This window comes from Cyprinus carpio, chromosome A10, assembly GCF_018340385.1.
Source record: "Cyprinus carpio isolate SPL01 chromosome A10, ASM1834038v1, whole genome shotgun sequence".
Lineage (NCBI taxonomy): Eukaryota > Metazoa > Chordata > Actinopteri > Cypriniformes > Cyprinidae > Cyprinus > Cyprinus carpio.
Genome location: NC_056581.1, coordinates 18,026,493 through 18,052,785, shown reverse-complemented (window position 1 = coordinate 18,052,785; position 26,293 = coordinate 18,026,493). Strand labels below are relative to the sequence as shown.

The 26,293-nt window shown below is 35.5% G+C and overlaps 1 protein-coding gene across 2 annotated transcripts; it reads left to right on the top strand.

Moving 5' to 3' along the window:
• The first annotated feature begins 1,932 nt into the window (after nt 1-1,932).
• Nucleotides 1,933-25,936, top strand: LOC109072773 (phosphatidylinositol transfer protein beta isoform-like). Of its 2 annotated transcripts, XM_042765598.1 has the most exons (12): nt 1,933-2,125; nt 5,089-5,119; nt 7,449-7,594; nt 7,867-7,958; nt 8,484-8,491; nt 9,930-10,004; nt 10,099-10,182; nt 12,773-12,850; nt 12,945-13,055; nt 16,311-16,433; nt 20,289-20,377; nt 23,298-25,936. In XM_042765598.1, the coding sequence occupies exons 1-11, from the start codon at nt 1,941-1,943 to the stop codon at nt 20,334-20,336; spliced, it is 981 nt and encodes a 326-aa protein (XP_042621532.1). In that variant the 5' UTR covers nt 1,933-1,940; the 3' UTR covers nt 20,337-20,377; nt 23,298-25,936. The 2 variants fall into 2 exon arrangements, with proteins under 2 accessions (XP_042621532.1, XP_042621531.1); XM_042765597.1 differs by lacking the exon at nt 20,289-20,377.
• Nucleotides 25,937-26,293: the final 357 nt, after the last annotated feature.

Sequence of the window (26,293 nt, the reverse complement as noted above, 5' to 3'; positions counted from 1 at the left end):
CCAATGTGCATCTCATGAAGTTGGTTGATGAATGTCCTGAGTGACAAAGAAGAAATTTAAATATAAGAGAGATTCACGCATCCCTTTTCATGTTTTATTTTTCCTATTTGTGTTATTTTGTAGTTTTTGACTTTATTATTATTCTAAAGTGGCACTTGATACCATACTTATGGTACAGTACTTTTTGTAAAGATAAGATCAATTACATTAATAAAATCGCACATACAATTTTTTTTTTTTCAAAAGCTTAATGGTTTATGATTCTGTAAATCCTTTCTGAGATATTGTATTACCAATATATGGCAAACCACTAGAACAAGTGAAAGAATTCATATATTTAGGTATCTGGCTGGATTGCAGGTACACTTGGAAAAAACATTTAGAAGAAGTCGAGAAAAAGTGTAGGAAAACTTTAAATGTTATAAGGGCAATAGCTGGTAAAGAATGGGGAGCAGAAAAATCTTCAATGATGAAAGTGTATCAAGCTTTGATTAGATCTGTATTTGATTATGGCTGCATGATATATGGTGCGACGTCAGAGACATTGCTAAAGAAGCTAGATAGAATACAATACAGAGCACTTAGAATGTGTTTAGGAGTAGTCAAATCAACACCGTTAAATGCTTTAATCGTTGAATCTAATGATTTGCTACTGAATTTGCGCAGAGTGAAATTGTCATTGGCATATTGGGCATCTATTAAAAGTTATGCTGGAGACAATATTGCTAAAGATGTTCCAAAAGACTAATGGGAGTATGCGAGTAAAAACGGAAGAGGATTAGGGTGGGATATAAACCAGTTAGCAAAAAAATACCAGATATTTGATATAGTATGCAGTATTTCTCCAGTATGGAGTGAAGGGCCCATATGGATAATACCTGAAGCAAAAATTGATCTGGAGATTTTGGAAAAGAGAAAAGAATGGGAGGAAATGAGAATACTTAAATGTAATGTATATAGGGATATATCTGGAAGACACAAATGGGTCCGAAGATCCAGATAAGGAGATGACAGGAGCAGGAATATATATCCCTGACTTGGATATATTCATAAGTAAAAGATCATCATCTGAATTATCAATATATTCTGTTGAAATGGTCGCTATTATAGTGGGACTTACGTGGGTAGAGGAAGTGACACGAGACAGAGCTGTGCTCAGACTCTGCTTCTGTCTTAACTTCATTATCCAGCCAACAGTCATCTAGAGATGATTTAATGAATGAAATTTTAATGTTAACATGGCAAATTCAAAGGAAAGGAATTTCAATAGGATTTTGTTGGGTTCCAGCTCATATGGGGGTAGTTGGGAATGAAATAAGTGATCAACTGGCTAAAAATGCTTTTTGGGAATGAAATAAGTGATCAACTGATATATATATATATATATATATATATATATATATATATATATATATATATATATAAACTGGCTAAAAATGAATTTATATAAATTTTAAATTGGTTTGAGTTTTAGTTTAGGTTGAGGGGAAATGTTAAGTTGGGATTGATGTTAGTGTGGGATTTAGATTATAAGGGAAGACATTTATATAAAATAAAAAAGCAGGTAGATACTAAAATAATTGTAATAGGAAGGAAGAGGGGATACTAGCTAGATTAAGACTGGGTCATTCAGGGCTGAATGGTTCATTGTTTTTAATTGGTGTACATGTTAAAGGCTTATGTGAATTTTGTGGTGAGAAAGAAACGATTGAGCATGTAATACATGAATGTATAAAGTAAAGTGAGGATAGGAAGGAACTAAAAGATAAATGTAAGAAGAATAAGGATGTGGGATATTTATTGGGATATGAATTTAATAGTGATAAAACAGGATATAGGATTTTATTTAATTTTTTTTTTATATTGCACAGGACTAGATAAAAGAATATAATATAAAAGATGTTCTGTTTCGGTTTGGAGTCTAGGGTTCAGTGTGGAGGATGGAGGAGCTGAGCACGCAGCGCCAGAGATTGCAACTCGCCACAAAACTAGGAAGAAGAAGAAGAAGAATCCTTTCTGAAGCTGTATTGGGCGGGATCACGTGGCTTGAGACATTAGCCGTGACGTCGGCAGGCCCGCGCGCAGCCGTAACCGGTGTAGAGAAGATGGTGCTCATCAAGGAATAGTAAGTACAAGTCCTATTCTTCCCAACTTTTCAGCCAGACGTTTTATAGTAAATGCGTATCTGCTGGTTCTTGACAACTTTTGGAGAGTGAAACGTGGACGCGCGGAGGTGGACTCGCTCCCGGCTCGCGAATGAGGCCCAGCTTTAGCCGCGCTAGCATGTAGCAATGCTACTAGCTGTTATTAGCCGTCAAGATTAAACGGCACCAAATCTGACAGTTCCCTCAGACTGCAAATAACGAAATAGTCGTTTATTTATACCAGTTTATACTGACAGAAAGTGTCTGACTTTGACGTTAGCGGATTTATTATCACAAAATGTCACGTTGTATTAAAAACTCGCTTTTTAGTGCCGTTTTTTTTTAATGTCACGTTTGTATTAATAACCGCAAAAACCCCTTCACCGTTCACAAACTTTTGAGTCAACCGGTGTTTTGTATTAATGACCGCAAAACCCCTTTAACCTAAGAAATACTATCAACGTTTTATAACCAGACTAATTTAGTTTAGCATTTAAATGAACACACAGAGACCCAAAGTTCATGCTTTTAAACGTTAATAGCAGCGGGTTGGTCTATAAATTTAGCCTATGGCTTGACAACACGTTTGGTTCGCCTTGTTAACCACTTAATCTAATTATATTTACTCGTGGTTATTTTTAGGCATTTTCTGTTTTAGACATTCTTTGATGCGTCCAAAATAGTACTTTTTCAATTTGACACGTGACTCCGGTTTATAAGCGCCCGCAGTCATTCATTTCCAACCTGTTCTTGTTTCCTTCCAGGTTTTATCTTTCTTTTCTCTAGGGACCTAGGGACCATTTTAATTAGGTTCTCATTTGTAGCACAGGACATGACATGCCTGAAAACAGTTGCTGTATAGCCTTTAATCTGAGAGATCGGATCAAGATTATGTTACAATGTGCCGCATTATGAAGTCCGGCACCTTTTAACCTTCTCTGAAGGTTCAGACTCAGAGTATCCTCCCTGTAAGAGAATGCAAATGTGAGCAGCCCTAGTCACATTGAGCAGCAATGCAACAGGTTTGCATGAGTTTTGGTCGCTTGGTTTAAATTCGGAAAAATACTAGAAAAACTCAGTCTGTTGCAAGACCTCTGATTTCTGAGTCACTCAGCGGATAGGAGAGAATTTCATCCTCTTGTGGTTTACAGGGGAGTTTCCTATTGAGGAGGTGTTGAGTAATATAGAAACTAGTTCAGGTTTTTTTTTTTTTTTTTTTTTTTTAAGAAGGCTGCTTATATGAATGAAATCTGTATTGTTTATGTAAAATGATTATTTAATTATTTGTAGGATTGGCTCATATAGCAGGGATTGACCTGTAATGGATGATCGAAGGATGTTGTTGAGCAAAGAGCAGAGACTGATGTTTCTTCTTGTGCAACTTTTACACGTTATTTAATGTTCATGTGTCAAATCAAGCTCTCAAGATGAGCAGGGAATGTTGTTTATATACAAGAAAAGTTATGTATAATGTGTATGAAATAGTGTTGTCAAAAGACCCGGTACTTCGGTACTAAATAAATGAAAATGTCACGGTACCAGGTTTCTTTAAGTACAGGTGGTACCGAGTACCCGGTCAACCCGGTTCTTGACGCATACAGCGCTATGATTTCCGCGAAGCAGAAAACGCAGACGGAATCTCAAAATCCAGTCATGAAAATGAAACTTACATTTTAATATGGACAGTCACGGAATATACAGCGCTAAGTTAGCATAAATTAATCAAATCAAATCTCCATATGGACCAGTATCTGTATATGTTAAGCCGCAAAAGTTGGTTGAAATATGAAACTTGCATGTGCGTCTCTGTGTGAATGAATGAATGAATGGCAGAGACGTGCAGTTTTGTTTACTAAATTTAATGATCCTGCATGTTCTGTGCATAATTTCAGCATCTGCCGTCTCAATGAGGACATAAATACATAAACAACATCACCAAACTGTTCTGAGTCACTTCACAAGCATTTTACCGTTTCATTTGAGTAAAACCACTGTCAATTTAAAGGTATTCACGGCAACCCGTCAAAATAAAAGTTCATTTTTACATAAAGGCATTGTGCTAGAAATATTACTATTATTTAGTAGAATGTATGTGATACTGCTACTGTTGAAAAAATTAATAAATCTTTATTTTTTGAAGAAATAAATCACACAATATTTCTTCCATGTTTTAATTTTATAAGCAAATCCCCTTTATTTATGTGACCCTTTATTTATGTGTTGCTGATGGCTCACAGGAAATCAGATTTGCTTTAGGCAACCCATATTATGTGTCATTATGTAAATGTATCTGAATATTGGGATCAGCGTCGGTCAGTAAAAACTGGTTTATCACTTTATTGATAGACTTTTGTAAATCAGTCAGGCAGATTAATCACATGATATATTACACACTTTGAAATTATCAGCATCAGACTATTAAGAAAGGGAGCTCTCTGTCAGACATTTTTTATATAGCCTATAGTTATATTAAAATGTATGTGTTTATTTATACATGTATATATTATGTATATGTATATGTATATGTGTATATATGTATGTGTGTGTGTAAAATTCTCATTTGCAGTCAATAGATTTTATTCATATTATAAAATATATAAGCACGCATTCACACGCATACACACAAACATATTTATATATAAAAATTTATGTATATTTTTTATGTAGTAAAATGTTTATTTTATAAATAAATAATAAATATTTAAAAATATTCATAATGGTAACAAAAATTATGTGAGCAAATTTGAAATTAGTTTGAGTAATATGTTGTTGTTGTCCACAGATTTTAGCATTAGTCACTGAAAGAATCAGCCACTAAAATAGAGTATGTTAATATATCAGTGGTGGAGTCAGAGTGTATTATTTTTAATGCTTTGTGTGTAAAATGCGTATTCATTTTCTTTTCTCATTTTTAATTAATTGTTGTTCTTTTCTTTTCTTTCAGCCGTGTGGTCTTGCCATGCTCGGTGGAAGAGGTAAGTACATTTTTTTATACTAAAGGCTGATTTATACTTCTGTGTCAGAAATACGGCGTAGGATGTGGGTTGGTTTTCATTTATAGTTCTGCATCGTTGTCCGTGTTGACGTGCAGTACACATGCAAACCGCTAGTTGCTTGTGTAACCCACAGACCTGCAGCCTGCACGTACTACGCACAACCTACAGCGTAGTTTTGAGGCAAAAGTATAAATCAGCCTTTACCCCCCAAGTCCTAATAAGTTAAAAATGGACTGTAAATGTGCAGCATCACTTTGACCTTGAAAACCAGCGGAGACCCACATTTCGTGTGGTTTAATAACGCTGATGTGTTATTAGTTCCATTAGCAACATCAGTAGCAGCATCAGCTCCATCTGATTTTTCTCTAGAGTTCAACATCAAAACAGTCACATAAAACCCCAGCGTTTTGAACTCCTCTGGCACATTGAGGATTTGATCAGAGCAACAAGGACAAGATAAAGCATGTCATACATGCAAACACGCTCGCCCTCGGGGAACGTTTGAGTCTTGTGCTCTTTTGAAAGAAGCAACCTTGATGCTTGCTTGATTGGCATTGTTTGATATTTTGCATCTAGGGTGCCATTGATTCATACCATACAGTCAGACTACTTTTGTGAAGTCCTTTTGCAGCCTGACAGCTGTCAAGCAGACTGTTTTTAGGTGATCTGAGTTGCAGATATTCAGTTCATATGTATAGGATACAAGGATCCTCTTTCAGAAAAACACACTATTGGGCTGCATTCTATAATCTAACGAGCTGCCTAAAGTGCATGCATGTAATGGCATCATAGTATATATATATATATATATATATATATATAAGTAGGGGTGCATGATAAATATCGGACAATAATGAATTCGCATCTCGTCAGTAAAGCCGGTTCTCTAATCAGCGGTAAATTCCATCAGGTGCGTGTTTTCACATAGAGCAGCTGTTACTACACAGAGCCGTTGTTAACTGACAAGCTGCGCAAACCCACGTTCATTATCAGCGTTTATTTGCACAGCTTGTCAGTTAACAATGGCTCTGTGTAGTAACATCCTTACATGAATCGTTACATCCCTAGGTTTTAATTTCAGTTTCAGCTTTAATTTTGGTTAAATATAATAACCCTGCTATATAGTTTTTATTAATTAGTACATCTATTTTATTTTATTTTTAAATTTTTTTTTTTTTTTTTGGTCTCGCTAGTTAAGCCTCGCTTAACTATTCATGCATATATCTACATCAGTTCCCTGTTTACCTTTGTAAAACTGGTTTTGCTATAATGTCCCTCTAAGGCATCAATTAGTTACACAAAGCAAAGCTTTGTCTTCATATCTGGAACTGCTGGAAGCAACATATTTTAATTATATGAGAGCTGTTAAATTCCACAGAATCTATCTGAGTGCGTTTCCTCCATGAAGTCTGTAGGGTTTGTGTATTCATGCATGTGCAGTTTCTATAGTGTGTCTAATACATCAAGTTAAAGTAAATAAAAACAAGATGTTCATTTAACATCTATCTGAAATAAAATAAGCTTTTTATGCTTTATTTTAAGTTGATGTTTATCTTATTTTACATTACCAGGGTTATTATAGTCAACTAAACCTGAAGCTAAAATTAAAACAAATAGTTAAAATATTTTCATTACTTTAAAAAAAGAATTATATAAAATAAACTTTTTATTTCAGCTAGTTGTCAAGGCAGTATTTCTCATTTTAATTTAGTTTGAATTGATATACCAATACAACTGAAATAAAATGTCAAGGAAAAACTATACTGTAAGACATAAAAAAAACCCCAGAAAGTACTTAAAATGACAAACACAACAAAAATAGTAAGTAAAATGAAAACAGCAAATATACACAAAAACTGATTCAGAATATTAAATACAACTATATATAAAAAAAGTATTTCAGTGATACTAAAATAAAAAAATTTTTATATATATAATTTTAGTTACCTATAATAGTCCTGGACTAAACTTCAGTTTTTAATTTCATAAGGTATTCATAGGTTTCATAGAGAGGTTAATAGTCACCTTTGATTTGGTTTTATGTGTGGTTATGCTTTCAGGGGTGCCCAGACTCGGTCCTGGAGGGCCGATGTCCTGCAGAGTTTAGCTCCAACGTGCCTCAACACACCTGCCTGGAGGTTTCTAGTATGCCTAGTAAGAGCTTGATTAGCTGATTCAGGTGTGTCTAATTGGGGTTGGATCTAATCTCTGCAGGACACCGGCCCTCCAGGACCGAGTTTGAGCACCCCTGATCTATATCATCTGATCTATCAAACCTCACCTTTTTCTCTGCTCTCTGCCATTGCAGTATCAAGTCGGGCAGCTTTTCTCGGTGGCTGAGGCCAGTAAAAATGAGACTGGTGGTGGAGAAGGCATTGAAGTGCTGAAGAACGAGCCATATGAGAAGGAGGGCGAGAAGGGGCAATACACACACAAAATCTACCACTTAAAGAGGTAAAGAAGAGTCAACAGCTTAGTTTTATTCTGTACGCCGAGATGAGTTCACCAGACTTTAATAGTATTGTCAAGTTAGTAATTTTCTGTAATTGCTGAAATGTTTTTTAATTATTGATACTAACACCACCTAGGGTTTAGTAATGCCACATGTGACACATCTCAAGTTTTTTGCAGCACATTATCAGATGATAAACCATTCAACTTAATGCAAAGCTGTAAATAATTACCCCGGCTTTTCTTCATTGCTCTTGTGTTTTGCATTAATTTAGTAAAGTGCCGGGCTTTGTGAAAATGATTGCACCAGAGGGGGCATTAGTTTTCCACGAAAAGGCCTGGAATGCTTATCCATACTGTCGCACGAGTGAGTGGAAACCTTTTCATCTGTTATACCACACGATCCATCACTATCATATTTTTATTGCATAAAACAATATGTAATGAGTTACATATTGGCACAGATGTCATGCGTTTACAGTGTTTTTTGGTTGTTTCACACAAGTTCTCACATGTGCTGTTTGGTAAAGAAATAGGCTGGAAACATACTCGGGAAGTATGCAAACGCAGACATGAATACTCAACCAAAGCATACCGAGCTAAACTGTGTGGTTTTTTTGGTAGCTTGCCATAAACATGTTTTTTTTTTTAATAAATGACTGAAAGAGACCTGTAGAGTATGATACACTAAGAACGCAGTGCGTACTTGAATTGCGTTATGAGTTGACCTCTGACATATTTTGTAGCTATAACGGTTTGCATTCATTTACTCAGAGTATGTTTCGGGCCTCATTTGTATTGGTCTGTTTTGACAGTGGAAATATGAATGGTTTATTATTTCACCTGATTATTTTTCTTCTTTTATTTTTGCATGCTGCTCCATTCTCATCAGTTGTGACTGTAAGTATGAAAACTAGCTATTTTTATGACTGTACACTAAACTGCAGTGCATGGTCATTTACTATGAACTGCCTCCAGTTTAAATCAATGGAAAAGTTGTTTTTAATCGAGTCAAACATTTAATTGATTCTAAGGGTATGAATTGACACAGTGACCTTAAAAAGTATTCAGATGCAATTTTGAGTGTTTGAATGACTGTCTGTGTCTGCATGTCTTTATTGTTTAGTTTCAAACTTGTTTTTGCCAAAAAAATTGATTGTACAGTGCACGTGTTTTCTTTCTGTTTGATAAATTATGTCATCGTATGCGATAACATTCATTCAAGTGTGACTTAAAGTGCCAAAAAATAAAATTAGCTAAAAATGTATTCACACTCAGGCCATCCAAGATGGAGATGAGCTTGTTTGTGCATCAGGACAGATTTAGAGAAATGTATCATTGCATCACTTGCTCACCAATGGATCCTCTGCAGTGAATGGGTGACGTCAGAATGAGAGTCCAAACAGCTGATAAAAACATCACAATAATCCACAAGTAATCCACACCACTCCAGTCCATCAAATAATGTCTTGTGAAGTGCAAAGCTGCATGTTTGTAAGAAACAAATCCATCAGGATGTTTTTAACTTCAAACCAAAGGTTCTGGCTGAAAAATGAGTCTATAATCCATAGGAACATTTCCTCATGTGAAAAAAGTTGTCTGAGTCAGAAGAGAAATATGCACAGCTCAAGCGCTGTCTACAAGCGAAAACAGTGTAAAACAGCTCTAAACAAATATGTTGGTGGATTTTGATGTGAGAGAACAACAGGAGATGGACTTTTTCACTGGAGGAAGCGTAATCATGAATTATGGACTCGTATTTTGTTCAGAAGTAATGGTTTAAAGTTAAAATATATTGATGGATTTGTTTCTTCAGCTTTTCACTTCACAAGATGTTAACTGATGGACTGGAGTGGTGTGGATTACTTGTGGATTATTGTGATGTTTTTATCAGCTGTTTGGACTCTCATTCTGACGGCACCCATTCACTGCAGAGCATCCATTAGCAAGCAAGTGATGCAATGCTACATTTCTCCAAATCTGTTCCCATGAACAAAAAAACTCACATCTTGGATGTCTTGAGGGTGAGTAAATTTTCAGCAAGTATTCATTTTTGGCTGCACTATTCCTTCAAGTGCCTAAATATGTTTTGGGACCCCTGTATGTGTATTTATTTTAGTTTAGCACACCAGTCATAATGCCAGTTTACGAAGAAATTGGAGTACAGCCTTTTTACTTCCTGTTTTCTAGGAATTTAAAAATATGCAGTTTGAATTGCTCTGAAGTTGCTGGACTGCATTGCATGCGCTGTTAAACCACAGTTTAAAGTGAACTCTTGCTGCTGTTTGTGATAAAACCGCATTTCATGAATTTAAACATCACTGTATCTTCTCCTCAGAACGAATACATGAAAGATGACTTCATGATTAAAATTGAAACATGGCACAAACCTGACACAGGCTCTTTAGAGAATGTGAGTGAGACGTTTCTTTGTTATTCGATAGTTTGAATGCATGTGTAATCTCATGCTCAGGCTGATTTTTGTGTTTGTTTGTGCCCAATACCAGGTACATGATCTGGATCCCACCACATGGAAGACAGTGGAGGTTGTGCATATCGATATAGCCGATCGGTCTCAGGTCGAACCTGGAGTGAGTTCACTTTACATCAGTCTAGAAATGCTCTGATCTTATTTGCACACATTCTTTGTGCCTTTTAGTAGCAATACCCACTTTGAATATAAAGCTCACAGTCCATCCCTGCTGGTCTTCCTGTGGTCAGCTGGCACTCAAATATGGGCTATCGATATCCAACCAGTTGCAACTAATTTGCATAGCCCTGCCCTCAGCAGCAAATGTTTTAAGCTGTTTTTTGCATTAGAGGTTATGGTGTAGGCTAGTTGCATGTGATGTTCCTCATTTGTAAGGCCCTTTTGGAAAAATCAACAGCAAAATGACTAAATGGGTCCATTGGAATTATTTGAGGCTCTTTTATGTTCAGCCTTTGTGCTTCTGTTAATCGCTCATGCATAAACGCTTATCGGCTGATGCAGATAATCTTAAACTTGCAAAATCTGATTTATCCACTTAGTTTAATATTGTGTTTTATGTAGTATTCTCTGCACAAAAAGTTTGAGGTCGGTATGATTTTTGTTGTTTTTGAAAGAGATTAAGTATTCATTGTCAATTGAAGTGACAGTAAAGACATTCATGGTACAGTAGATTTATATTTCAAATAAATGCTGTTCTTTTGAGCTTTTTGTCAAATAATGCTGAAAAATAAAATGTACCAGTTTCAAAAAAAAAATATGAAGCAGCACAACTGTTTTCAATATTGATAAGAATCAGAAATGTTTCTCGAGCAGCAAATCAGCATATTAGAATGATTTCTGAAGATCATGTGACACTGAAGACTGGAGTAATGATGCTGAAAATTCAGCTTTTATCACAGGAATAAATTACATTTTACTGTAATCTTGCTGACCCCAAACTTTTGAACAGAAATGCTTTTACTATTTAGACATATTATCATGTCATAAAATTGTCTTAACAAACCCCTTTGTTGTGTGTGTTTGCTTGTAAGCATTAGCGTATCCAAATAATTACAGTATTGATTAGGTTCTTACAAATAAATCACAATGTCACAAATTCCTCTCCTGTAGCACAAAAATTTAGAAGCAATATTAGCCTAAAGACATCCACATTAAAAATCCACGAGAAACAGCACTTTTAGCACACTGTTTCCGGTGTGCAGTGATTTGGGACATGCTAATCCTTATCCGGCATGCTGTTTAGGCTGGCTAGTGTGTGACTTGTGATTCAGCTTTTAGCCGGCGTGTTATGTAAGACTGGATTAGGGTGACGTGACTAGAGCGTGTGGACCATTGCCCTTCTAACCTGCATTACTCGAGGTTCACTAGTTTATCAAGAAGGCTTCTTCTTATCTCTTATCTACTACGGGGAGACCTGATCCTGGTGTAAGCGGCAAAATTTACTGAACAATCTGGTCTGTTTGAAGCCGTAGACATCGCTGCTAAAATCTCAAGCTTCAAGATCAAACAAACTAGCTGCCGGTGCCGTGTACTAGCAGACGCATACACTGCGCCAAACATCAGCTGCTTTGAATAAATCCAAATGCGTTTCCATGTGACCTTATTCTGGCACGGTGCCAAATGCATAAATACAGCTGCGTCCGTTTGACTTGTGTGCTGACTAGCAGGAGTGTGTTGGTTATCTTCTCCTCTTCATCTCCTGCTGACCCGCTCACTGTGGAGGGGCGCTGAAGTGACTGCTCTTCTCAGGCCCCAATGCTTTTATGCTTCATATCTTTAATTAGTTAAGTGGATCAGTCCTGGTTGAGGTTAATCCTTATTCCCATATGTTTACGGTAGTCAGTGCCGAGGTTTGAGAGAATAAAAGGTAGTGTGCGAGTGTCTGCACTAGTATGAGGTGGAAAAAAGACCCAAATGGTGGGAATTCCCAAATCGAGCATCCCTCTGAGTGATCATGATGATTTATTATATAGAAAAAATTACATTAAAAAAATCTTTCCGTTTACCGACCCCATTTTTATTATTTTATTTGTAACCTAACTACAAATTTAGTGACTCTTGAGTGATCATTTGGCACTTATTTAAAAAAAAAAAAAAAAAAACTACAAATCTGACTCTTGAGGGATTCTTTTACATGCTAAAAAAAAAAAAAAAAAAACTACAAATCTGACTCTTGAGGGATCATAAAACGCTGCTTTGTAGTTTTGCCAGAAGAAGTCACTTCTACCTAAGGCTGCGTTTATTTAAATAATAAAAATACAGTAAAAACAGTATTGTGAAATATCGCCACCCTATTACTGCGACCCCATTTTATATATAATTTGTAAGTTTCAAATTTGACTCTTGAGTGATCATATATTTAAAAAATAATTATCTGACTCTTGAGGGATTCTCTTTACATGCCTTTGACTACTACCCGGTCAAAAGTTTGGCAAAGCTTATTAATAAAATAGTTTTTGTCACTTCTACCTAAGGCTGCGTTTATTTTTTTACAGTATTGTGAAATATTATTACTATATAAATAAGTTTCTATTTGAATATATTTAAAAAATAATTTATTCCTTTGATGGCAAAGCTGAATAGTGTATGGTGATTTTGTCATGTAAAGGGTTAAAATGAAGTAGAATGCAACTATGGTATGGTGATGTCATGACTATGTTAAAAAGTGACCCAAATTGTCGTTCTCTCAGGACTATAAACAGGAAGAGGACCCAGCAATCTTTCACTCAGAGAAAACTGGCCGGGGACCTTTAGGACCAGACTGGAAGGTGAGTGGCTCTATTTAATTTAATTTATCAGAGATTTTTACTCCCTATTAATTCAGTTCTGTATAAAGACAATGTGTGATTTCTCCCCAAACAGAAAGAGCTCTTGGCTAAGACGGACACCCCTCGTATGTGTGCGTACAAACTAGTCACCGTCAAGTTTAAGTGGTGGGGCCTTCAAACCAAAATAGAAAACTTCATCCACAAGGTAAGAAACAATGCCCATTCAAGCTAGCACTCTATCGTTTATTCACTCTAAACACATATAGGGTACAAAAAGAGATATTTAGCAGACCAAAGAAGAGATGCACCAATTGCAATTTCTTGGCCGATTCAGATTTTAGAACTATAATTAACTATAAGAACTATAATTGACAGCATATACATACAAAAATCTACTTTTTTTTTTCTGTGAAAAATTTTATTTTCATAATAAAAGAAATTAATAAACATTACAATTTCCCTCAAACTGCACTTTTACAGGATTTTTTCCTCACCTAAAGAACTCCCAAAATAAAGTGCTCTGTGACTGGAAAGAGGTAGAAATAATTAACTGAAATTTAACAAAACAGATGTCATTTTGTCTTAACTTTATTACATGTATTTGTCATCTTTCATATCATATTCTTACATTGTATCAAATAATTCAGTTAGAATAATAAGATACTGTAGAGTTGTTAACATTCAAATGAAATCAGTGTTAACAAACTCCATCTTTCTACTGCAGAGGAAACACAGAAGCAGCACCTGAAGTGGCATTAGATGTATTTACACAGACTGTTTAATGAAGCTGAAAGGTGCCATAAATGCATTTACACTACAAAATTGCAAATGCATAAATAATGTTATGAGATTTAATTTTTTTTTTTTTACATACAAATAAGAAATGTTGGGAAAAATGCAATGATACTTTTAAATATGAAACCAAACCACCAGTAGATGGCAGCAAATGGCTGTTTTAATGATTGAGTCATTCATTAATTCAACCGGTTCTTTCAATTGTCTGATTCATTCAGAAAAAGGCAGGTGACTCACTGTTGTTATGAATGGGTCACTGAATCGATTTGTTCAAAAATGTGGATTCATTTAGTAACAAAACACCACTGCATTGCTCTGAGACACACAACAGTTCTGATGTGGCTTTGATTGGAATTATTTTCAGGGCTTGCAAAATTTCAAAATCCCTGGTAGCCCTTTGGGCAGGCACTCTTCAAATTTTAGTAGCCAGAGATAAATTTAACTAGCCAGAATATATAAAAAAAAAATACCTTTTTTTCCCTCTTACAGAAAACTGGATAGGAGTTGAAACCTCAATCAAAATCATTTTCAAAACACAAATATCAGCAAATATCAGAAAAGGAATTTTCTATTTACAGGGTATCTGCAGGATTTTTAAAATCAAATTTAAGGCTTTTTATGACCTTTTATAACACAAAAAGTGTTATAAAATGATAAACATCACATTTGAAGCGCATTGAAGACCATTTCTCAGTGCGCGAGTGCCTTATGGGTTAAAATAGCCTTGCTTGCAAAGCAAACTCAACGTGGATATTATGGATGTGAGGCCATTTGTGCATTCTGAGGACAGAGAGTGAGAGAAGACGCGGTACCACTCAATCCTAGTCACTCATACTGTTTGTGAAATTCCGTCACACAGAAAGTTTTAAAATTACTTATCTGGATTCAACCTACATGCTACTGTGCATAAATGTTCAGGGTTTCCCATACATTGATTTATTTATGGGCCGCCACAATATCAAAACTGACCGCCACAAATATATTTTCCAAAAGGCTTTGACTTCGTTGAATAAACATGAGCACTGCACGTTTAAAAATCAAGAAGCGCCACAGGTGTTTTTATATCACTGTATTTCATAAGGAAACCAACTGTCTTCAGAAAATTTTCGTATCATTTTCATTTTATCTTGCATAAAATTCCTGATAAAGCAGCGTTTGTGAGCGGAGCGCTGCATTCTGTACAGCCATCACCTGGGAAACCTCTATCGCTCCCGCTCTAACATTGCCTCCTGTTGGTAGAAAATTAATTTGCATTATATATATATATATATGAGAGCTGGGGAATGCCGCCACAAATAGAGTGCAAGGCTGTGGGAAACACTGATGTTTGTGGGAATTTCCTGCTTTATAATCGCTAAACCTGCGGGAATGTGTAGAATTACGCACAATGCCTGATATCCTGCAGCGAAACATGGCAACTATACTCTAAAAATATAAGATTTAATTATAAGTTCTCATTATAATGTTATGTATATGACAGTCCCAGTCATTGTTATTAATATTCTGCATTGTTGTTTGTGCTGCTCACGCTGCGTGCTGTAGTACGCCTATGACGAAGCACTTCACTGCAACGTAACTGGACCAAATGCATCTTAAATGAGATAATGTATACATGAGATATAAATGAGATAATATATATATATATAATATATATATATATATATATATATATATACACACACACATACATGTATATGTGAGATTGATTGTTCTAGTGATGGTTGTATTAGTGTGTTTGGCTGTGTTAGTCATGAAGATATAACTCTGCATGGCATATTTTTTTTTAGAGCTGTTCTCCTTATTTTATGTAGCCTATATGACAGATTTGTTCTGCACATGTTGCCCTTAATAATACCCTCCTTCAAAACCATCATGGCTGGGTATGTTCCGTTGGTGGTGTATCACAGTTTTTCGGTTTGGTTTGAATATCGTTACGCCCCTATTGCTTACCTATATCATATATTATAAATATCATTGTTTTTCTACCGCAGTATGTGTCTATAATTTTCTATGAGTTACTTTGTGTGTGCTTTGTGTAAATTCAAAATCAGTTTTTGGTGGCCAAGTTTCATTGCTTCCTCGGTTATTTTTGTTATTGATGTTTAGTTGTCTAGTCGGTCAAGTAAAATACTCTCTGACTTAACCCTTTAAAAAATATGATTGTCTCGTACAAGCATAAACCGAGCCCTGTGGTGGATTCCCTGCGGTTTACTTTAGACCCACACATATTACCAATTTGTGAATTTTGTGTCTTCACTCACAGTGAAGATATTGCACACTGACAACGTGTTTGTTTACATGCAAAAGTGGGCTGTGACGTCAAAATGGACCAGCTCGGAATCAGAAAGAAGTCAGACTGACCGGTCACCAGTCCAGATGATCATGCAGAAAATCAGCTGGCCGGTCAATCGATGCATCTCTAGTCCAAAGTGCTCTTTTTCACACCCATGTAATGCTGTCATGCTCCAAAAAAAAAAAATAAGGAGTTCCATAAAGTGGTCCAAACAACTGCATATTATATCATATTATATTAACAATCTCACGGTGTGTTGTGCCGGCTGTGATGTTAGTGATCATCAAAGCTCAAGTGATGCCTCTCAAATTTGAATGAGTTTTGAGATATTTATTTAACAGTAACAGACTGTTTTTTCATCTGCGTTTGCAGCAAGAGAAGAGAATCTTCACCAACTTCCACCGTCAGCTCTTCTGTTGGATTGACAGCTGGGTGGAGCTCACCATGGCGGACATTCGCAGGATGGAGGAGGAGACGCAGAGACAGCTGGAGGAGGTGAGAATGACATTTGCACAGAATTATGGTCTAAAGCATGTTTATTTTCCTCAATTGCATTTGTTTCCACCCATCCTTGGCAGACCTCCTTATTCCCAGCAGTACAGATCATGAAACGCTGTTCTTTCCACTGTTTTTTTGTTTTGTTTTGGTCCATTCATGAATGGTTTTTAAAGGTCAAAGGTGTCATTTCTGCGCCTTTAGTAGAATTGCTATCATTTTTGTTAAATAATTAGGCTGAATTAAGTGTCAGAAACTGCTCAAACTAGCTCAAAATTGCAATTAAATAAAATTACAGTTAATTTAAAAAAATAATTACTTATTATAAATAATTGCATTACGTTCAGTGAGTGAATGTTATTTGTCATTATCATTCCAACTGATTCAGTAAGTGAGTTGCCCAAATTATTAGGAGTAATTTTAATTCAATTATTAATTCGATTTTAGTTCCTGACAGTGTTGTTTTAGTATTATTAATATACTATTATAGTTTTTTTTTTTTTATAATATTTTGAATTCAATGTTTATAATTTCCGTTTTTACCTTTCATTTTTGTTAAAATTTTTGTAATTTTGTATTAGTCTTTTTTTTGTCTGCATAGTTTTTTTTAATTATTTAATTTTATAAATTGGGGATTAGGGTTTTTTAAATCAGTTATTTAATATTTAGGTATTTTATTACTTTAGATTACAAGGTAAACTAAAAGAAAATGAGAAATGTTGCTTAGGCAACTAGCTGAAATAAAAAAAGTGTGTGTGTTTATATATATATATGTGTGTGTGTGTGTGTGTGTGTGTGTGTGTGTTTGTTTAGATGATGGTAATAACCCTGGATTAAGTCTTTTTTTTATATAAAGATAGCTAGTGAGTTGTCCAAATGATTCAGACTAAAATAGTTTGAATGATTCATTTCCATTTGAAAATGAGAATAATTTGAATGCAATTGCTGTTGTGTGCATCTAAGCACAAGACAATAGAAAGTTGTGTTAAATAAATCATTAAGAAAGCTTTAGTTTTATTTAGTCTCTTGTCATTAAATTTAGACTACATTTGAAATATAAAAAAAGCAGCGGGTCAGTGAGCTTTTGAGAAACACTGTATTCATAATATCATGTACAGAGAAAATCAGTGAGCTATTGAGAAAACATCTGAACAGATTTTACAGCATAATGTAGGCGTTTATATGTGGAATAAAACGTTAGTACCTGTGATATTAGCACCAGGGGTCATTATTTGACTGTAGACGTTAGTAGTCTCTGAATTTAATATGGCTTCTGGACGTTATTGAAGGGGTTATAGATTTGAGCTATACTGGGTTTTTTCCAGCTGGTCACCGTTGGCAAGCACGCTCATATTCTCTATTTTCAGTTGTGTGTTTTTGTTGAATGCATCCCAGCTCAAGTGTATAGTATTTGGCCCAGATTCTTTCCTCTAACCAGTAAATATGACGATCCAACGGCACGCAGTCTCTCCAAACTCTGACACGGTCTGTGATCGCTTTCAGCATGCAGCCAAAGAAAACCACAAACTCCTCACTGCCTGGGAAATATCGATCAGTACATTCTCATCCAAATCCCGAAGGCGTAGTCGCTTATTAGTTTTATTCTTAAGCGATGGTTAGCCAAGACCAATAAAGTGATTCCTTAACCGTCAACCCATCAGTCACGTTACGAGTTATATCTTTCTCCTAACCTATTCATCTGGTAATTGCTTTCAGTTGTAAAGGCTGGCATTAATAAAACAAACAGTATATGTAGTAAAAACTTTATATTAAACAAACAGCTTTTTACACCGCTACTATCCAGTTGCCAAGCAGAAAGTATGTATTTGGACTAATATTTGACGAATTAAGTTTACTTTGGCTTTGCCGTGCTTTACAGAAATCTTCCAGGGTACATTTTTTTCAAAACCTCTTTTATGGAAATGATGGTGAATATGTTTCCAGTGAGGATTATGTCAACGTTAACCCATTCAGTGCCTCCCTGCTGAAAGTCAGGTGTTAAATGGGTGAAAAGGGTAATGAATACATTGTATTTCTACCTGAAATAAAGAAAAGAGAGTCTGTTTTTTGTACCATTTTTTTTTAATATATATATATATATATATTTCTAAATATATATATATATATATATATATATATATTAAAATTTCCCAAGAATATGGCATTCCCCAATGATCAATAGCTTGTAGTTTTTCAGTAAGGTACAATTGTCCATATCAAGGTTGTACTGAAAACGTTTTTAAATTATTTAATTTCAATTGTAACATAATAATTCTTAAGTATATTTTAAATAGATTATTACTTTATTACATAAATTTAAAAAAAAAATCATCTAATAAAAAATATATATTTTCAATATATTTCTTTTTCTTTTCTTTTCTTTTTTCTTTTTTTTTTGCAGTGCAATAGTGAACAATTATAAGATGAAGTGAAAATTAAGATGTTTCATTAAGAAAATGTCTTTCTCAAATCCCAGCTCTCTCTCTCTCTCTCTCTCTCTCTCTCTCTCTCTCTCTCTCTCTCTCTCTATATATATATATATATATATATATATATATATATATATATATATATATATATATATATATATATATATATATATATATATATATATATATAGAGAGAGAGAGAGAGAGAGCTGGGATCCTCAAAATATTGGATGAGAAAAGAATGAGAAAAGAATTTGTAGTACAAAAATAAAACGGCTCCAGTATTACCAAATATAGCATTAAAATGTGTATAAATCACTCGTTCTTCTAAAGAAACATCATCCCAACAGCGACACCAGCAGGTAAAGTAACAGCGGGAGTCCGCGTCTCTCTCGCCTCCCCTGAGCCCACTGAGTTTTAACAGACCCCTAAAGTGTGCCGTGAGTTTGGTGGGGGGTAATTGAGAATGAATGGGGAAATCACGTGAGAGTGGACACTGCCTCCATCGTGAAATGACTGGTTATTTTTGGCTGATTGGTTCATGCAATTAATCCCTTATTTTCCTTTTGTTTTCATGTGCGTTTGCGAATCAGTCTGAATAAATACATTGATGGAGTTAAAGAGAAGACTAATTTAAAAAAAGTGAACAACACACACACTTAGGTATAACCACTTTGTTCTGTCAAAATAAGACTTAAACTGACCTGAAAACATATTCTGTGGGAGTTTCTTGTAAGTAAACAGCTTGGTGAAATTTAAAGTGTCTGTGACCAGTATTTATCAAGCTTTGATGAGTGATGATCTGAAAAATTCCAAAAATAGGTAAAAGTTAACGATTAAAAAGAATAGCTGAACATAATTTCACAAATAAAATATATTGTGTAAATCATTACTACCTTCAGTTATTATTTAGGAATAAATGTAAAATGCTTAAAAACACTAACTTGATTAGATTACTACTTGGCTTTAATAAATAGAATATTGATTACATTGAATCAGAATCAGAAAGAGCTTTATTGCCAAGTGTTTACACACATAAGGAATTTGTTTTGGTGTCACGAGCTTCCAGTATAGAAAGTACAAACGTAGTGCAGACATACCTATAATTTAAGGTAATAATTACATTTTTAATGTAAAAATATAAAATAGGGTTTTTTATTTTTTTCTTCTGATAGTGTAAGTAATGTTTATTTAACCAAGAAAATGTGACTGGGACATGAATTAACGCTTGATGAAGAAAAATTCATTTCAGAACACCACTGATATATACTGTACATATGTATGCTCATTTTTTTTTTTTTTTTTGAGATATACTCAAATATGCTTTTCATGTTCTGTTGTTGGCTATTTTGTTTCATAACATTTTCCTTGCAGCTGGTGGTCAGCAAGTGGTAAGATGGCACCTAATGGCATGTTTTATTTCTAGATGCGTCAAAAAGGATCCATACGAGGCACGACGGCAGCCGAAGAGTAGCCGAATCCTTTTTAGTAACACGAGGCAGGTGGAGAGACTCTGTAAGTTACGGCGGAGGAGAGGCTACTTCGTCGTGTTCTTTCTCACGTTCTTTTCATCCGCCGCCACCTACTAACCCATCTCTTCAGCTAACCACAACTAACTTTTCTTCTGGTGTTCTCCTCTCAGCTGACGTGTGGAGAAATGTAACCAGAGTTAAAGTGTTAGTCATTTCAGACAAACTCTTGGCTGAACCGGCCAATAGCGTTCGCTCAGGCCAGAGGAAAATAGTGTCTCAACGGCACAAATTGAAAGCAGGTGTTTGCAGTTCCTTGACAAAGCCTCATCTGCAAGTACTAATGGTTTTAGACTCCAGTTGAAAGGTAAAAGAGGGTTTTTTTTGAGGTGTTCTTGATGTTTAAAGCAAGTTTGGTGGCCAATGCCTTTAGCTTCCAAAAGCAGCGTTCTTCAGTCGAGTTGTCGATCTTCTATCTAAATTGAGGCAGGTTGCAATGTTTACAGGAACAGCTGCAATGGCCATCGTTTTCTTTTCCACTGTTCTCGTCCTGAAGGGTTAGTGCCTACAAAAATAAAAATGCCATCGTGTCGTTCCAAACCCGTATGACTGACTTTCTTCCATGGAGATGTTTTTGAAGAGTCTCCACACTTGTTTTTCAGACAGTTAAAGCATACAGAGGCCACAGGCTATCAAGTTGTGAAAAAGCATCATAAAAATAGTTTATATGATTTATTTGCTGTATTTTAAGTCTTTTGAAACATTAAGATAGCTTTGTGTGACCGAAGTCAAAAAAAAGAAATTCATGGTTGAACCAAATTTAATTAAGAGCCATTTTTTAGAGTTAATAAATATTGTTTGTTTATTTATTTAGTTATTTAAATTTATATTTGCATATTCAAACATGAAAATGCAAAGGAGATTTGACAGCCGTTGTGGAAGGAAATGTTTCAGGCAATAAGTTTCTTCATCACATTTGACTTTATATGACTTGTAATATAGTGCACAAGTTGTACTACTGTTGGACTATGCATGTTGTTAGACTACTAATATTGAGCTCTTTGAGAGATTGACAGCCATTACATACTTTCAAATGAGCATCTTGAACTTTGTGAACCTTTCTTTGGTGTTACACAGAAGAAAGAAACTTGTGCAGGTTTGGAACAACAAAGGATGACAAAACTTTAATTTCTGAGTGAAATACACCTTTATTTTCGCAGTGGTCATGCGGTTTTCGTCTTTCAGAGTTTCTTGAATCTTATGTTGATTTTGCAGCATCTCTGTAAGGCAGTTATGAAGTTCATTTTATAGACTTTCTTCTCGAGAGAGAAATTCAGCGTCTGTTGAGAGTCAGAACGGCGCACAGCCGCTTTATATTTGTTATTCTCCCTCCCTCTGCGTTTGGCTCTGCCGTAAAACGATCTGGAAGAGATGAAATTCTCCTCGGCCACTCTTTCCAAGCGTCTCTGCCCAATCTTTTTTTCCCTCCTTCATTTCTCATCTCTCCTCATCGCCCCATTGCTGCTTCTCTGCGCTGTGTTCTTGGTCTCTAATCACCATTTTTTGTGTTTGTTGATTTTTCCAGAGTGTGTTTGTACTCCGCACATGTGAGTGTGTGTTTCTGCTCTCTTTGATTTGAGTGTGCATTTGTACACGTGTGAGTGTTTTAAAAAAAAACGCCTGCAGTGTCTTGAATTCACACAGCGTCCTAATCAGGCATGATGAAAACTTAATGCTGCAATGAAGTGACAATCACGGCAGATCAGAACTAATTAGTGGTGTTTGCTAAGGAACTATTTCTGTTAGTCATACTTGGTGTTATTGATTCAAACAAACCCTTATCCTACATATTAAAGTTTTGTATGTAAATCACCACACATTGTTTGTGCTACAGATGAATGAATCTGTGAATAATCAGTGAATAATTCCTCAAATCATGCATCTTGTTTCTAAGTGATCAGACTTACAACTTACACCTTGTAGATTATAATACTATTATCATATATAATACAAACAAATCTGACAAACTATATAGAGATGGGTGCACTCTTCTGATTTGAGTCAGTAAGAAACCACCTAGAAATGCTCCAAAAAATTATAATATGCTGATTTATTATTAGAATTATCAATGTTAGCAACAGTTGTGCTGCCAAATATTTTTTTTGGAAACTGCAATACTTTTTTCAGGATTCTTTGATGAATAAAAAGTTAAACAAGAACAGCATTTATTCAAAATATAAATCTTTTCTACCAATATAAGTATTTGCTATCACACCTCCTTGCTGAATAAAAGTTTGAATTTCTCTCAAAAAAAGAATAAAATAAAATTTACTGACCCCAGACTTTTGAACTGTAGTGTAAATTGTTAGAAAATATATCTATTTTAAATAAATGCTTTTCCTTTTAACTTGTTATTCATCAAAGAATCTTGAAAAAAAAAGTATCACAGGTTCCAAAAAAATATTAACAGTTTCCAGCACTGATAATAAATCAGCATATTAGAATGATTTCTGAAGGATCATGGGACACTGAAGACTGGAGTAATGATGCTGAAAATTTAGCTTTACATCACAGAAATAAATGACATTTTAATGTATATTAAAATATATTTTTTTACATCATAATATTTCACAATATTAAATTTCTCCTGTATTTTGATCAAATAAATGCAGCCTTGATGAGCAGAAGAAACTCCTGTAAAAAACATATAAAATCATTCTGATCCCAAACTTTTGACCGGTAGTGTATATGACCACACTAATGCAACCATTTGAAACCAAGCAACCAACTAAATGCATTGAAACTAAAGAGACTGTCACATGATAGGCCACTTCATCACTTCATACCTGGTTAGGACAGAAGGGTGGAATGAATCGTCTGGGTTCAAACATGCATTGAAAAAGCTGCATAAATAGTGCTTTTTCTGTGTTATTAACAGTCACTGTTTTCTTCTCTCATTCTCGTAGCTTCGTAAAACTGGTCAGATTCGAGGCACCAGTGCTGCTCATGAACAATAAGGCTAAACTTCAAGAATCCAACCACGACAACACTTGATGAAAGACATCATCACCACATCCATCAAACTGGCCAGTGGTGGCGCCGTCCTCCTCCACCAGACCGCAGAATGACACCGTGATCAGTAGTACTGTACTCACACCTGCCGACAAGGTGGACACACTTTCACGCTCAACCTGTGTTTAGATTCAGGCAGGTTGATCCCGTGAATACTACCACTTTGTTTAAAAATATCTGAGTATTGCTGTATGGTTGAGTTATTTGATTTCAGAAACAAAACGACTTAATTTTGGCAGGCATTGGACCAATTCTTTGTGTATTTGTTTGGTTTTATCTGTTTGTTTTCTTGTTTGTGTTTAGTCTTTCCCCCAGATGAAGCCCTTCTTTTGGTTCTTTTAAATTCCTAATCACGTTTTTAATTAGTAGATTTTCATTTCGTATCAGCGTAGTCCTGCCTACCATGTCTTGTTTTTCTAGGTAAAATGTGTGATGCTACTGCACGGCATGCACATTTGTGCAAAAACACACGTCCACCTCGCAAAACCTTTTCCACGAGTGGCTTTTGCATTAGCTCAGGCATCTAAGCGGCTGTTTTTGAGAGGGTCTTCATGTTCTCAAGACACTTTGCGTGACGTAACCCCTCAGGACTCTTCAGGTTCTCCTCACCAAAATCCAAGCTAATTACTGGAGCAAATCACCACCGCTGCTGCTTTTTCTTTCTTTTAGAGATGCTTTAGGACAGTCAAAGTGCTTTTACATCGCTAATCTACCTGTAATGCCCTCAGGGTTCCCACGGTCTTGGAAAATCCTGGAGATATCAGGGAAAAATTGTGAATTCCAGGCTGGCAAAAGTCTCGGTTCATTACAAATATACTTACAGAAAATAATTTCCCTAAGTAAATTATAATCAATTTAAAATAAATAGTCCCTCAGTAGCAAAAATCACCATTTCAGTAATGCAGTTGCAATGCACGTAAACAGTGTTGACGTTTAAAATCTGAAGTGTGATGATTCTTGTCATTTTTATCTTGCTATTATTTGATCTAAAACGTCTTAATTGTCATTTCTGAGGTGTAACTACTTTTCCAGCTGGATGAATCTGTTTACTGACATGCAAGCAGTGCCTCCGGTCTGGTATCCTTGCGCATATTATGCAAATGTTACTGCGGTTGTCATGACAACAGATTTAAATTTGGTGTCACACAGGCACAGTCAGGAAGAGATTCTAGTGCACAAGTCTCATGGTTTTAGTGTGTACTTGACTTGCATTATTAAATGCATTAATGTAACAGCATTTTTTTGCTTGAAAAACCTGAAATTCCTACAATCGACATGCTGTCCCCAAAAGATTTCTGTAATGAAATCATATGGTATAAATTCATATATTTATATAGTGTAAATTGCAGTCTCTGCAAAATGATCGATCAGAACGTGTGGGAACCCGGAGCTCTGCACCTGAATGTGTGCGTAGATGCCTCAACAGACGCTTAGGACAAAGAGGAGAACTTTATGAATGCATTTTAAAGAGCTTGATATTTGTATAGTTTCTATATCGTACCAGGTCAGAGTCACAGGATGTGCAGGTAGAATAATTCTACTTCCTGTCTTCCTCGTCTCTGGCCGTCCTGCACCAGCTCAGATCCTCCAGCCTAGCAAAAAGAGTCTCTGCTGTTTGCACTTGACCCGCAGTGCAGGGCTGTTTTATCTCCTCGTTTATTAGTAACAGGTTTTTAACGTGTACGGTTCTCTGTCCAGAGCGACAGACAGATTGGGATTTTTATCATATATTGTAGTCAGCGTATTAGTTTTAATAGTCAGGCTTTCATGGACAGCTGACGGCCGGAGTTTGTGCAATCGCACGCAAACTAGTGCCTGATGTCTGCATTGAAACTGCGATCCTGTTGCACTGTGATTGTCGAGTTAGAATTGCACATTTGTGATAGTTTTCAAGCCTGAACGTGGCGTACAGCACGTTACTTCTCGGTTTGAGTGTTTCTTTATGTCCCTCTCATTTCAAGGTCCACGAATGTTCACGCAATCATGCAACCCGTCAGGTTCGGCCTCTGCGGCACCTTTATGGCAATCAAGAAGACGTTATCACGTACCTGTGTTCGTCTTCTCATAGATCCAGAAGGGAGGAAGTCAGGTTTTGATTTTTGCTTTTTTCATATGTTCTCTAGATCATAATTGAGGAATCAGTGCACTGACGTCTGTTCAGACATACTGTCTCCAGTCTCACGGATCGTGTGGTTTACTTTTGTACATGTACATGGCTTTTAGGCTAGCAGGGACTGGGATGGGCAAGGGTTTCAGATATAATGAATGAATCATATTGTAAACGAAGCATAACTGCGCACTTGGAGAATCTACTGTTTTTGTTTTTTTTTCTTTTCTTTTTCTTGGGGAATTACACAATGCTGTTTTACTGTTTTTTTTTTCTGATTGTTTGTTTGAAAATCAGGGGAAATATCAGTGAATGTATAATGGTGTGATTCAGTTTTTTTTTTTTTTTTTTTTTTTTTTTGCAGCTTTTGAATTGGTAATACATTTAACAATTAATATTATACCTAATAAATTTCGACACCTGTCATGCTTGGTTTTTTCTTTTGAATTTTATTTTCATTGTGATTTTGCATGCTTTAATATCTTACCTTCAGACGCAATTCATTTAAAAACCTGGAAGTATCAGTTAATTTTAAAATAAAAGTATTTGGGTCAGGAAAATCATTGAAATCTGTAATGTAAAATATATATTTCTAGTATTTTTAGGATTAAATATTCTAATGCAGTAATAATAAATCATTTGTCTAAAGGTGTTAGGACCTTAAACGCTTCATTTTATTTCTGCATCTGTAATTTGTGGCCACAGAAACATGTTTAATGTAAATTTCTCCTAGTTTTCATCAGTGTTTGTTCCTGACAGCAGCACTAGATGGCACTGTTCCGC

What these genes read in the sequence shown, in the direction of transcription:
- LOC109072773 (XM_042765597.1), top strand. Translation starts at nt 1,941, where the DNA reads ATGGAGGAGCTGAGCACGCAGCGCCAGAGATTGCAACTCGCCACAAAA. An exon ending in GGTCTCAGGTCGAACCTGGA is followed by an intron (nt 10,183 to 12,772) that starts GTGAGTTCACTT and finishes TCGTTCTCTCAG; the next exon opens with GACTATAAACAGGAAGAGGA. An exon ending in CGCAGAGACAGCTGGAGGAG is followed by an intron (nt 16,434 to 23,297) that starts GTGAGAATGACA and finishes TCATTCTCGTAG; the next exon opens with CTTCGTAAAACTGGTCAGAT.